At 37.9% G+C, this 14007-nt stretch overlaps 2 protein-coding genes across 9 annotated transcripts in view; one reads left to right on the forward strand and one right to left on the reverse strand.

The window, feature by feature from the left end:
- The window catches only part of TCEA1 (transcription elongation factor A1), a 60703-nt gene extending 59395 nt beyond the window's left edge, over positions 1–1308 (forward strand). For both annotated transcript variants that reach the window (XM_073331154.2, XM_073331156.2), the window contains exon 10: positions 1000–1308. In XM_073331154.2, coding sequence (XP_073187255.1) covers positions 1000–1008 — 9 coding nt within the window. In that variant the 3' untranslated portion in view covers positions 1009–1308. The remainder of the gene's footprint in view (positions 1–999) is intronic.
- A 3924-nt stretch (positions 1309–5232) lies between these two features.
- Positions 5233–14007, reverse strand: part of RGS20 (regulator of G protein signaling 20) — a 49201-nt gene continuing 40426 nt past the window's right edge. For 2 of the 7 annotated variants that reach the window (XM_073331160.2, XM_073331163.2), the window contains 3 exons: positions 9685–9771; positions 8514–8748; positions 5234–6685 (listed from right to left, as the gene is read on the reverse strand). In XM_073331160.2, coding sequence (XP_073187261.1) covers positions 6497–6685; positions 8514–8748; positions 9685–9771 — 511 coding nt within the window. In that variant the 3' untranslated portion in view covers positions 5234–6496. The other 5 variants (XM_073331162.2, XM_073331168.2, XM_073331165.2 and 2 more) reach the window with 4 other exon arrangements.

A 14007-nucleotide genomic window follows, 5' to 3' on the forward strand; every position in this document is an offset into this window, starting at 1 on the left:
CTCACAAGAGGTGTTGTGAAGATAAATTCATTAAAGATTGTGAGGCAGCCAGATACTACAGTCACGAGGGCCGTAAAAGTACGCTAAGCAGATGGATATGAAAGGGGAACAGTCGGAGGAGCTGGTGCTCACCAATGGGGAGTGTTGCAAAGCTCCCCAACTTCCTAGCAGCAGATGGAGCTGCTGAAAGAGGAATAGGAGAGACATAGCCAGGAGATCCCTTTATTTGCATTCCTGTAAAGAGACTTGATCACCTTTCAGCTTCTTCTCCCTTTCAATGGAGAGGGCAAGAGGGCCTGCTACTGCCAGATCGCTGGTGGGTAATGGGGGAAGGGTTGTGAGAGAGCCCTGGAATTGACTTACACAAATTATTGTATTTTGGAAGCTTATTTCAAAAGTTTCTGGTGAGCTACAATGGCCCAGTGTAGTGAAGACAATACTATAATTAGGAGGAAAAAAGATCTTTCTTTACTTAATTGGGCCATTGTACAGTGAATTGTGAATATTAGACTTCTGCTTTTCCCTTAATTCTTATATTTTCTTCACCCTGTTAGGCTGTTGTACCACCCCAGAAGTGTATATTGTTTCCCTGCTAAAAATGTCAGCAGAAGAAAATTGGGAAAAATGCCAGGGAAAAGCTTCCTTTGTTTTGTGCCCCTTTCTGAAGTTTTATAAACTTAACATGTATTTTTTCCCTTTTATTTAATGTTAGGTCAAACCTACACTTAAAGGTATTTAATAACTTGCCACATCTAGAAATTATTTCATACCAATACAAATGGCTTCAGGACCAAATACACTTTTTTCTGCACTCACTGTGGGCAAGTGAACAGAAAAAGATTTTTCAATCCCTGTAGAGATTCTTGAATGTAAGCAAATGCTGTGACTGTAAGCAAATTACCACATTCTAGAGCAATGCCGACTTCTCTTCTTTCTTGCAAAGAACTAGAAATAAGCTGTATGCAGATACCTCATAAAATATTTCTTTTCTTTTGACAGTTCTGTTAGAAGAAACAACTGTCAAGACACCAGGACCAGAAAGAGGATTTTGTAATTAGCTTTAAGAACTAGGCCAGGCATGTAGGTTCCTGCAAACAAGAAACTTTTTTTTTTTTTTTTTTTTTTTAAGCAGAATACATCCCTGGAGTTTAACCTTTGGTTTTTGACACAACTTCCTTAAATGCTTTCCTATAGTTAATAGTCAGTAGGGCCCAGATGCTCAATTGTACGGTGTATGTTTAAAATATTTTTTCATTTTTATAAGTAAGTTGACATTAAACTTTTATCAATAAACTTTTGGTAACTGAATTGTTTTCTTAACTGTGTGAACAACGTACTGTATATTTTTTTACAGTCTGAACCATACCCACCAGACATATTTTACCTCTCAATTATGTTAAAAATGTGTGAATGAAATTTGTGTTTGTTTCTCACCAGCATATCCCCACTAATTTTGTGGGGAGGAAGGACAACTAACTTCATTTTAATTATACCAAATCTGCTGTGGTATCTAAATTGCAACTTGTTGGCTCTGTCTGGTTTGTACATACCATTTATGAATTAATGCTTAAATTCAGATCATGAAGTTTGGAACTTTGTTAATGGATCTATTGACCTCTTCTGTTACAATGCTTGGATAAATTTGCTTATGTAACCAGCATTGATCAGTCCAATTTATTGTACTGCCCTAAAGCCTGTATATTACTACCACTAGATTTTATTTCTGGAGAAATGACTTAAATAGTTTGTTTAAATTTGATCTAATTGGTTTGTTTTGCTTATGTGTTTGATACCAGAGTTTATTTTAGACTTTGTAAATGAGCAAAGACATTTTGTAGCAGGCTGTTTAAATGGCAGTCAGTAAACTAGTTGATAAAAGGATAAACTGGTTGGGCAAGTAATATTACTTTACATCAATTCATATAAATGGCATTAGTTCCCTGTGAACTGCTAATGAACTTTATTTTGATATTTAGAATCATTGATGCCAGTGATCAAACCAGAGACCAGAATAAATCATTAAAGTTATGGTCTTTCACCATCCAGGATGATAGAAAGATTTGTTTTATTAGAATCTGGTTTTTGACAGTGCACCTTTTAAAACACTTTGCAAATGCTATTTAGCAAAGAGCCAGCATGGTTAGAGGACATAAGATTCTTATGTTTTGACAACCTCTATATTTATATTTATTTAAGCTCTGGGGTGGGGAAGGTCTGTCCAATCAGTGCGTGTGGAATTTGTGGGTAGTTGCAGTATGTAAATCCATTTAGTTTCTGGAGAATAAACTCCTTAACTGGACTGGGCAGGCAGAATTTTTCTTTTGCTAATTTGCTCTGTAATGGTGGAGACATGGTTTCAAATGAGGCAGCGTTAAATTCTGAAAACACTTAAGCTGTGAGACCCAAAAAAGAGTTTGTTAAATACTTTAATCTTACATTACAAATCAAGCTCTTTCCTGTTGAAAAAGAAAAATAGTCTATCCTTGTGGAAGGGAAAATAAACGTGGCTAAGAATTTAGTTTGTTATAGACACACCTGCTTTTAAAAAAACGGAGGAAATTATTCAAATGTTTCAAAGGTTATTGCATAATTTTATGGAAAGAATTTGGATTCTGCTTGCTTGATATTTCTGCTCTAATTCAGAAAGATATTTTTAAAATTAAACTGACTTGAAAAGTGAACAGAATAATCTACAATGAAAACTTAGCAGGACTGTTTTATTTATGTATCTTTGAAAATATCTTGAAATCTTTTAAGTTGCCTTATACAACAACAAAATGACTTTAATTATAGATCTTTAGTGTCCGTGTGTCTGTCCTTTGTTTTTGGGCACTTCTGAAAGGACAAGTCTAACAAATTGTATTAAGCAAATGTAGTCCTTGTGACTTGGGTGCCAGCTGGACTTTGACAGCAGTGGAAATCTCAGTTAGTTACAGAACAGGCACAGCATCGTGTGTACGAAGTTCCTCATGTTCTGTCTACACTCAACCTATCTCTACCCTTACATGAAAGGATAGCGTCCCTTGATAAGAAGATACAATAATAATTCACTTTCTATGCATGCTCAGTTTTGTGAAACTTCCCACAGGAAATCTGCAAATCACTAAAGCCAGTATCACAGTTCAGACTCTTGTAAGAACTGGAATGAGATATTCTTCATCTAAAGCCACAGCCAGTAGGTAGTAACAGTTTCTGGGACTAGATCCTGCAGCTACTTGGGCAAAACTCCCATTGACCACAATGGGACAAGTTAAGGACCGAGATAGGTTTCTGAATTAAATTGAATCATCCAGTCCCCATAAAGTTATTGTAGTGTGTGTTAGTATAAAAAATGTTCTCTTTAACAAGTTTGATACTGATGCTCACTAATAGTTTCAAACTTGGCTGTGTCTTTAGGTGAAGAAGTTAAACACAATTTCTCAGGGTGAATTATTAGTTTTTAAATTTCATATTAATGGTCATTCTTTGTGTATCAAAGTGCCCTCTCTTATTAGAAAGGACACTTAGATATACCATGCTACTGGAACAATTTTTTATGTGATTTAAAATGTGTAACCTACAGACATTTGCTATATTGTACTTCATTAGATTGTACTAATGAATTTGGAATTTAAAGTTCAGTCTAAAGCACAATGTGGATAGCATCAATTGATGTGTTGGCTGAAGGGGTCCATGCAATTTTAATATTGCTTAGCAGGTTCATGAAAAGAACACTCGAACAGTATGAATGTTTTGTGGGAGTTATTGGTATATAAAGTGCAGACATTTAAAAGCTAGTACCAGTGGAATAGAAGGTTAGTGCAGCTTAATGATGTCCTGCTGCTAGATAAATGCCAATGCAAACCAGCAATGTTTACTTTCAAGCCAGGATATATTGATCCTGTGATAATGGTTTTGACTTCATTTGTTCTATATAACTTGTGTAGATATAGATATACTTTGTCCTGGTATTTCTGAAACAATTATTGCCTACTATAACAATCTAATTAGTATGTCCTAATTCAATGGGACCAAAACTTGGCCCTTGGAAAAGGTTAGTATATTTCACTAGAGATGAGTTTATGCATAGTTATGAATAGTGAAACAAAATACAGGGAATAAGCTGTCTTTTATGTGTGATTTAATTAATCTTATCTAATCATATATAAAATTCAGTTAAAATGAAGAAATGCGACAGGAGGGTTTGTTTTAATCACACCTGAAACGAATGGAAAGTTTCCATTAACTTTTAATTTCCCAGGAAACTGACCAGTCTAGCTTAATTGTCCAAGTGAAATACACAGTTTTGAACTTTTTCTGATGAATATATCTGATCTCTCTAGCAAGCTGAAAGTGATCTAGTTTAACTTCTTTTGTCAGCTTGGTGCTTCTCAAAGGCCTGACACAACCAAATTAATACATAAGTACAGCATAGTCACTGATAGTCCAAGTTCTCCTAGTGCTACCTCACCAACATGCCTATTTTGATCTTTGGCAAGCGCTGAGACTACTAGCCAGCATGCCAGTTAATATGCAGTGTAAACTGAAACTATTAATGTGACTGTTGTCTTGTGCTCTGGATATGTCAATGAACTGGACTGAGATCTCTAATTTGACATAACCAGCTTCCAAATGTATTTTAGTAACAACTGGCAGTCACCAGATTTTGACTTGGACCAGATTTTAACCAGTGACCTAGAAGAGCTCTTTTCTTTTTAACTGAGTCAGCTGGCAGCACTGTTTTGCAGTGTTACTTGTTAAATGTTGCTTAAATCATTTTTTTTTCAAACTGACATGCTAAATGTTGTGTTTTTTATAGAAATAGATGATGGAAACTATTTAGCCACAGCTGTTGCTTACAACTTACCTTATATCAGGTCTTCTCCCTCGCTACTGAGTAGCAGCAAAACTCATTTTTAATGGGATTAACACTGAAAGAGCAAAACATATCTCCTGCATGGTGCATTGAACAAGCAAGGAAATTAGCACATGCCTGAATTTTCCCCCAGTGAGAAGGCGTTTAGTGTTTGTATCATAGTGCCCAGATGGGAGAACTGCTGATAGGCTGGAGAAAGAATACAATAGCTTTCATAGAAAAAGCAATGCAAAACTACCTGTATGAATCCCTTTTAAAGAGGTGATTTTTCACTCACCACCCTTCTGCTTCATATCTGTCTGCATTCATTCAAATCAATACATAGGAAACTATCACTGAAGGGAATTCTACAGTAAACTAAAATGTATGTAGTGGAATTACATTAAACTACAGTGTATTTTGGCTTAATTACTATAGATTAAGCAACTCCGTAAAAATGGATCTATAAATCGGTACTTAAAGGAAATTTGTTTTAACTTCTTCCTAGCTTTAGCTATGATAACTAATTTGGGGGCGTACTGAAATGCCATATGGTAATAGGTATGAGGCTTGGCAAAAAGCACTAGTCTGCACATACAAGTGCAATATATTAGGAATACCAGAAATGCATGTAGGAAGCTTGTGGAAGAATACTGCTTTGCTTTGAGACTTTCTGAGCCTGAATTAATGCCATATCCCTGGAAGCTTGTTTTAACTTGCTTTTGTATGAAGTATATGAATATCACCTCTGAAGTAAGCAACCCCCAAACAATCTGGCCTGTAATTTAGGATTTTCAATGTCTGTGAACACATCAAATGGCTGCTACTGCAGAGCTCTAGGGACTAAATACTGAAATACTAATTACCATTATTTGCATCTGCCTTTGCAGTGAAGAGAACACCACATGAGAATTCTTGTGCTTTATTTACAATTATAAATGCCCAGAAGCTTCCCTCTCCTAAATTCTTCAGCTTTTATAAACATGAACAGTATGAACTTAAAAATGTTTTCAGCAGACTCTGATAGTACAATAACACTTCTCAATAAGAGAATTTTATAGGCAGTATTATTCCAGCCCACTAGCTTCCATAAACTTGAGGTGGTTCTATTTCATTGCCATGAGCACATTGCTTATATGTATCAGGTAGCCACTCCAAGACAAACGCTATCTCTACTTCGTCCGTAGTGGCCAGGCTGTACTATTAGAAAATGTGAGGCTTCAGTCTAGTGTAGCCCAAGTATCAACAGCACAACTATTTCTACTGTGGCTGCACAATGGGGGGCGGGGGAGGGAGGGGTGAGAGCAGTCATAACTAACTGTTTAAAAAAATAAATTGGAGAGTTCTTTCTTTCCAGAGTGGTAACTTTAACTTCTCCTATAAGTTCATGTCCAACTACATTCTGCTATTGTAAAAATATGACTTTTTTAACATCTAACTATCTCCACATTCTCCTTTGCAAAGTGTCACTTAAGTTGATCAGAGGCTGCAGTTAGCTTGTGGTGTCAGAGCCCTCTGCAGGTTAAAACATTGACAGTCCATATTAAAATATGCCTGAGTTATTTTCAGGTAGATATCCTATTAACTCTAAATTCCCTGTTGGTTGATGTAGCCCAGAGTTCCATTTCTGCTTTTTTAAAATAAATACATTAATAAAAAATACTATGCTTTGATGGATTTCTCAGATAAGGACTGAAGCAAATCCTTATAAATAGCAGAGTTCATAAACCGTGGGTAGGAGTCTCTATGCATTAAGGTGTAAATCTGGAGCTGTGCATCATCAAAAGTATGTTGTGATGGTTCCAGCATATTTCGGTTGATAACTTCCCTTACTCTGGAGTCCAGGCTGACCTGTGTATTAAAAAAGCATTCGTTGACATTGGTAATAGCGTGCACACTTTTCCAGCTCTACCCACTTAAAAAAGTGGATTTTTTGGTTTTTCATTTCAATCTTCACCCCTCAGACAAAGTGTAAAGGGTCTCAGATATACACAGGCAGAGAGAATTATCACTTCCAACTTCGGATGCAATTATCTCCTTGAGTAGTGGAATCCTCTCTCAAAGACAGCCTTACTTTAAACCATACAGTCTGAAATCATATTTGTGCTAAATTCTGATGATACAGCTGGAATTTTTGCTCTTTCTGCTTCATAGTGCAGTGAATTTTTAATTTTGTGTGACTCGCTTTTGTTTTCTTGGGAATAAGTGTTGTCTGAGGCTGAATTCATAGCAGCAGAATTAACCAGAAGGAAGCTGCAACCTGTAGAAATGTTGTTTAAGCAAATCCCTTTACTAAAGAGCAGGCAGAATTAGACATGAATTGCAAATAGTTGTATAATGGTTCCATATGTGAGCAATATTGTGAAAAGTTAAATTTCAGTGAGGTGGCAGTCTCAAAGATATTGTGTTAACAGCTACTAGATTTCAGTAGTGCTTGTGTCTGTACACAAGTAGTGCTTTTTCCACCACTGTGGCTAATAAGCTTTTGACTGATATTTGAGTTTATAGTCCTTTATAACAAGAAACCAACTAAACAAACTCAACCTTGTTGTAGTGTAATGTTCAGTGTATGAAATATTTGCCAATATCAGACTGGTAGATAGCTTTGTTAATTTTTGCTGTATAGCAGTAGTTCTTAAAACAGATTATATTTGAGCAATTCCTTTATATTTCATAGCAAATTACAGCGAAAGGTTTTAAACATTTTAAGGTCTCCCATTTCTTTTTTTATGCTAAGATTAAAAACCTAGCTTGTTTGGTTATTTAAGCAAGGACAATGCTCTTTGCCCTATTATGCCTAAGAATTACAGGTGTCTAACATCCGTGCTTTATAATACTACATCTGCTTCTTTGTCTGTTAACTGGAAAGATGGAGGATAGTTTCAACCATGGCACCTTGATGCCTTCACTTTCTAAGTCTCCATTATAGGTAGGCTTGGAAGGATTAGATTTTTATCAGTAAATGTAGATAAGCATCAATTTCACTGTTCACACAAACCAAAATTTCCATCTGATGATCTAAAGTTACAGATAGGCAAAGTAAGAAAAATGCTGCTTGACAATTTAGAGTTGTATTTAAGGAAATTATTTGAGCATAAGCTTTCGTGAGCTACAGCTCACTTCATCGGATGCATTCAGTGGGAAAATACAGTGGGGAATGAAGTGAGCTGTAGCTCACGAAAGCTTATGCTCAAATACATTGGTTAGTCTCTAAGGTGCCACAAGTACTCCTTTTCTTTTTGCGAATACAGACTAACACGGCTGCTACTCTGAAATCTGTCATTTAAGGAAATGTACTTTGTCTATTTTGATGTGTATGTTGACATTGTGTATTTTAATAGTTCTAAAGCTTTAGCTTTTTGAACCCCAGGGTCTGCCATCATTAAATAATTGTCTGACCCTGACATAATTTCCTGCAACTGTGAAATTGTAAATGGATAAAAATTGAAAAAATGCTTAAAACCCATAATGTTGCATAAATGTGAAAATGTAAAGAAAAATTAAGTTTAAAATAGATATTATCTCAGTTATAAACAAAAATCAAATTCTGCCAAGCCTAATTATTAGCAATGAATGTCATAAGACCTGTATCCCTTGGTTTAGCTGTCTTTGTCTTTATTTATGTTACAACCCACTGTGCAATGCAGAATTAAAGAATGAGCTGTGGAGGGACACACACCTCTTTTGGAGAAAGGATAGAAATATAATCTTCATAGATTAACCTTGCTTTTTCTTCTATGACACTCTTGTTGGATTCCTGCTTTAACTCCTCACAGGCCATCCAGAAAAGCATGTTCTCTTCACTGAATTCTGTTCGGAGGAACTCCCGGAAAGCATTTCTGCCCGCTGGAGTGATCATTAACTTGTCAAATGACTGAGCCCAGGCATTTACTTCTTCAAGAGTAGGAGTGGGACTTGAATGAGAGAATGGAAAAGGAGATATTGATGCTAGTTACTCAACATTCAGTCACTAGACAAGGCATTTGCTCTCACTGAAAGAAAAAAGTGAGCTTTACATGAGTCTAATGCATGGTAGGTTGAACTGTTAACTGATACTCAATATTATCACCCTGCTGTGAAGCTCTAGTAAACTTAAGGATCAGAGGATTGTGGAAGATAAAATGTGATCAATGAAAATGATCACATGTGAAAATGTTCTGATGACTTACACTAGCTTTATTTTAAAGAAATGCGTGAAGTTAACGTACAACAAAAAACCTTTATGCAACCCCTGAACATGTTTTCTAGGTTTCAAATGCACAGTTGTCTTTTTGGTTAGTCAGTGTCACCATTATGGTAGAAATATGCATACAGTGAAGGCCAAGACATTAATACGTTTATAGCTGTTACCATCAAAGCTACTCTCCTGTGCTGGTTTGTATAGGCCCTTATCATAGCATCTGAGCACCCAGGAAAGGATAGTAAAAGTTAATTAGTTGCCTGACTAGTGATAGGATCTATATTCTCCCTTGTTTATTCCTCCTTATTTAAAGCTGGGAACTACCAATTGGGTTGGTTAAGTTTTTCATAAAAGTTATGGAAATAAGGGAGGAAAAAATTAGACTTGTAGGAGAATGGGAGATTCCGTCTTTACTATGTTGTTGCTATTGTACCACCATACAGTGTAAGCTATCCCGATATAGAATTTTTTTAAAGAATGGGCTTTGGATCAGGCCATGAATTAATGAAAGGTTAGAGTGAGAATGTTAGTAACATTCAGCTAGAGATGGCTGAGAATTGAATTTAAACAGAAGGTGCATGGATGGCAGCAGGGGAGTCATTTGTGCATTTCAAACCATTTGTCTTGCAGATTTAGCTGTTACATATATAAATGCTCAAAGAAAGGATACCTTTCCTCACAGTTTGGAATACTCTCTGCTCTGAGTTCATGGGAAGTCCTCCTTGTTCTCTCTTCATCTTGATTCCTAACAGTAAGACTGCAAGGTAGCAAAAAGATAACTCAGTCAAGTTTATACAAGGAAGAGCTTGAAACAACATCAAATTGTTGATATTTAATATTTTACACACACTTGGTTTACCTTACCTAAAATGGATAGAAATTACCTGTACCCTTTTATTTCATGATTCCCCTAGTGCACTAGTTTTACATTGGTGTAAATCCAGCCACCTTAACAAAGCTACTCCAGTTGCCTGGAGAATTTGGTTATCCAGTGTAGTTTCTCAGCACAAAAGAGGGAGTTTGGTATAATGCTTCAAAATGTAAGGTGCAATCCAGAAAACACTGAGTAGCTCTAGCATTGTGGAGCAGCTCTCTGAGTGGGGCTACTCATGGTAATAAAGACTATGCTTAAAAGTCTTGACATAGTGTGGCCAGCATTGTAACTGGGACTGTTCATGGTAATAAGCATTAAACTCAGTATTTGCAGGATTAATATGAGGCTTAAATACATGCCAAAGTCTCCCCACCTAGGCTCATTAAAAGCTCTCTCAGCACCTTTCAGTGGAAGCAGGTGGCAAGTCCTGTTCCTGGTCAAATTCCAGTGTAGTAGCTCACTTAAATTCCCCAGTGCATTCAGTTAGAGAACCTATCCTTGTTTCTAGACCTAAAACTTCCAAAGCTTGTGTATTTTCCTATTCTGTCTTATAGGGGAGGGGAATAAACTGATCTCATTCTCTCTTTGTCTGTAAAAAGCACTTTTGGATTTGTCAGGAGAAAACAGCACCAAATAAATTGTAAGGTACTATCCATAGTGTAACTGGATTTCCAGGCTCTTACTACACCTGACAAACCAGGGAGCTTCATAGAATTTCTGGAGAAAAAATTGAAATAATTTTCTTGGTTTATCTTTAGCTCCATTATATGAAAGAAAGGTATGGTTATCACTTAGGTTCACCTATTTCATTTGCTCACTTCCTTTTAAACTTATGACGTATCTTACCTCCAACTTTGCTACCTGAATTAGTTCTAACCTTTTCCTCCCTCAAGCATTTGTCTATAGTGTGGGGACACCTCCCTGCAGGTCTGTAGAATTTAAAAATGTTAAAGACCAAGCAGTGCAGGTGAAGATTGGGAAGGAGGAGAGATGCTTTGTCTCCTACAAAGTAGTCCACACAGTGAAAAGTGGAGAACCTTTGCTTGAATCAAGTCAAGTACAGTGGTCACACTACTCACTGCAGCTCATTTTGTGTAATGCCTTCAAATCACTGAGCTATAAAGGAAGCGAGCAGCATAATTATAAAAGAACTATAATATCACCTTATCCCCTGTCTCAAGATGATTTAAAGAGGAGTCTGGGGGGGGGGGGGGGGGACAGAGGACCTAATAGTGACCATTGACCCTGTTTTTTTTTTAAAGTTATGTTTTCCATAAACAGAATATGCTTCAGCGTGACATATTTTAGACGGAAGGAGACACAAGAATAAATGTCTCCATAGGCTAACATTCTGCCTCCTTCGTAATATGCAATATTTACTACGCCTCACAAAATGGTAGTTATGCCTGCAGATAAGAAGACTCCCAAAAAATGTAAAAGTGCAAAGCAGAGAGAACAAACTATTTACATAGCTCCATCTATCGCAGGCTCCAAAAGGATAACAAGTCTGTGACTTAAGTTATAACTGCATCACACACTTTGGGCATCCAGGCATTGGGACTCATTTCCTGGTCCCATAATGGTTCATTCTCATTCTAGTATTCAAAGGGCCATGAATAGTGAAGTCTCTGCTTCTCAGCCACATGACTCATGTGGACTGTTATTTTTGTTTCTATTCATAATTTTTCAGTGGAAAGCACTTGAGCTATTTTGAGGAAAGACATTTTGTGAATAGGGATTATAAATAGAACATTTAATTGCAGTTTGTTTCCCCTTCCTTGTTACTATAAAACAGTTCTCAGAAAATTATAAGTGATTTTAAGGCAGAGAAAATCTGCTTTGTTTGTAGCCTGCACCCAGTTCCCAGGCTATTCTTAAATGCCAATAGGAATTTTAAGTGTCATCAAAATTGAGTAATTTCAACACCCCATTGAGTAAATAGCTTGCTTTGTAGCATTTTAACACTTATGCTGCTTTTTCCGGTGCCTGACAGAGTATCAGATAAAAGAGCGGAGGAGGAGTAGTTATCAACAATTCAAAGGAAATAATGGGAAGTGAAGTTTATATTAATCCATTAAGTCAGTGTTCAAGAAGTGCTTTTATTTCCTTTTTCTTGGGCAAGCTATAGTTATGGGTGTATCTTATTATGTATTCATCTATGGGTTAAAACCATCCTTGAGTCTTTGATCTTACCAGTGTTTCACAGCTGTCATACACTGGAAGTTGGAGGCTCATTTAGTCAGTGGGCTGTGGAAATTATTCAGTTGGTAGAGTTTTCTTAGGACCAGATCCAAATGTCTCTCAAAAGGGTCTTCCTTGTGAAATTGTCTACGCTGGCAAGTTACTGCACAGTAAAGCAGCTTTCTGTGGTGTAACTCCTGAGGTATACACACTGCCAAGCCACTTTGTGCTCTGAAACTCCTCAGTTGCAGCATTGCAAAAAAACCACCTAGACAAGAGTCGTAAGCCTTACAGCCCAGAGGCTCCGTGCTGTATTAGCAGTGTAAACACATTACAGGGCAGAAAGCAATCAATTGGCCTCCGGAAGTATCCCATAATCCCTCAAGTGTCCGCTCTGCTCATTGTTTTGAACTCAGCTGGCTGCCCTGAAGGCATGCACCCTTCCCCTTCAGAGAGATTGCTGTGCAGAGAGCTGGGGCTGGTGGCGGGGTTTCCCACTCCCCATGCCTCAGGGCTGATTGCTTCCTGCCACTGTCTGAAGTTACAAGACAGTATGCTGACACTCTCTGTCCCACGAAACACACTCTTTCCCCCCTCCTCACACACACCCTGTCACGCACTCTGCCCTCACCTGCACCTCCCCCACTTAAGTTGAAAAGCAGATGGCAATGTAGTAGGATGCCCATGGAATTGGGATTGGGAAACCTGCATCGTGTGATGCTGTGCCTGCCCCATGAGGCATTGAAAATCCTTCCCAAAGCACCCTGCGACCAGTTGAACAGGGGGATTGTATTGAAACTTCCTTTTGCTGTCATTTATTATACTATGCTATAAAGGACCTCGCCCAATGGATCCCCAACCTGGTTGGCCTCTAGGCACTACCACGATGTAAAAGTTGAAAAAATATTAAGTATAAAAAGTAAGTGTTAAAATATTTCCATATCCTCTGATAACTTGATATAATTTCTGGACTCCTTTTCGCTGATTGCAGGTGGATTGATTTGATAGCCAATATACTTATGTTCTGAAGTCAGGTGCTGTGCAAACACAAAAAATGATTTTTATAGGTTATTTTCTCAGTTTGACATAAAATATTAACAGCACAATTCCCATTTATAATAATTAGAGTTGCTCAGTTAATGCTTTATACATGCACCAAAGTCCTTTTGTAGGTTGAAGTAAATTGGTGCAACAGAGAATTACTTCTTCACTAGATGCAGCCATGTATTCTGCTTAGGTGTGTGTGTGTCCAGAACACACGAGCCAGAGCATTTTGCCTAGTAGTATCAGTAGCAGGGCGATGCTTGCGCCTCGTGGCCATAGCCCCTTCTCTGGCTATATGAGGTGGTTCTGCCCTGACCCCCTCAGTTCCTTCTTACTGCCCCATGGCTGGAGTCAGAGTTCTGTGTGGTTTTCACCTCATCATCCCTCTATTTTTAGTGACTTTTCTAGTTGTATATAGTTGGGGCAGTGTTAGTTAGATTTAGTGTTAGCTGTAGTTTAAATATTTCCCTGGTGACGCCCTCGCCAGGGTTCAAACATTCCATCATGTGGGGGAGCGATCGCCAATAATGATCCCCCCAGCTGGTGCTTGTTGTGTCCAGGTGAAGCCCACATCAAGGAGCAGTGGTTGATTTGCAGATTGTTCACCAAATGGACGAGGGTGGTGAGGGATCTTCATCTGAAGCAGCACTTGCTCTAACAGGCCATGTGGCCTGCTTTGGCACCAAGGCCCTTGTCAAATTGGAGGTCACCTTTGAGTTCTGAGAGAGCTGCCACTTTGTTTCCTGGAGCTGGCAACTTGTCCAAAGGAGTTATTCCCTGTCGAGTGCCTTGAGGAAAAGGTTGACAGGACCGACTGAAGCTGCTTCAGGTCACATGGGGACTTGTCTCCTTCCTCCAGAAGGAGCACAGATCAGCATGGGTCAAATGCTGGCG

Source organism: Lepidochelys kempii, chromosome 2 (genome assembly GCF_965140285.1).
Source record: "Lepidochelys kempii isolate rLepKem1 chromosome 2, rLepKem1.hap1, whole genome shotgun sequence".
NCBI lineage: Eukaryota > Metazoa > Chordata > Testudines > Cheloniidae > Lepidochelys > Lepidochelys kempii.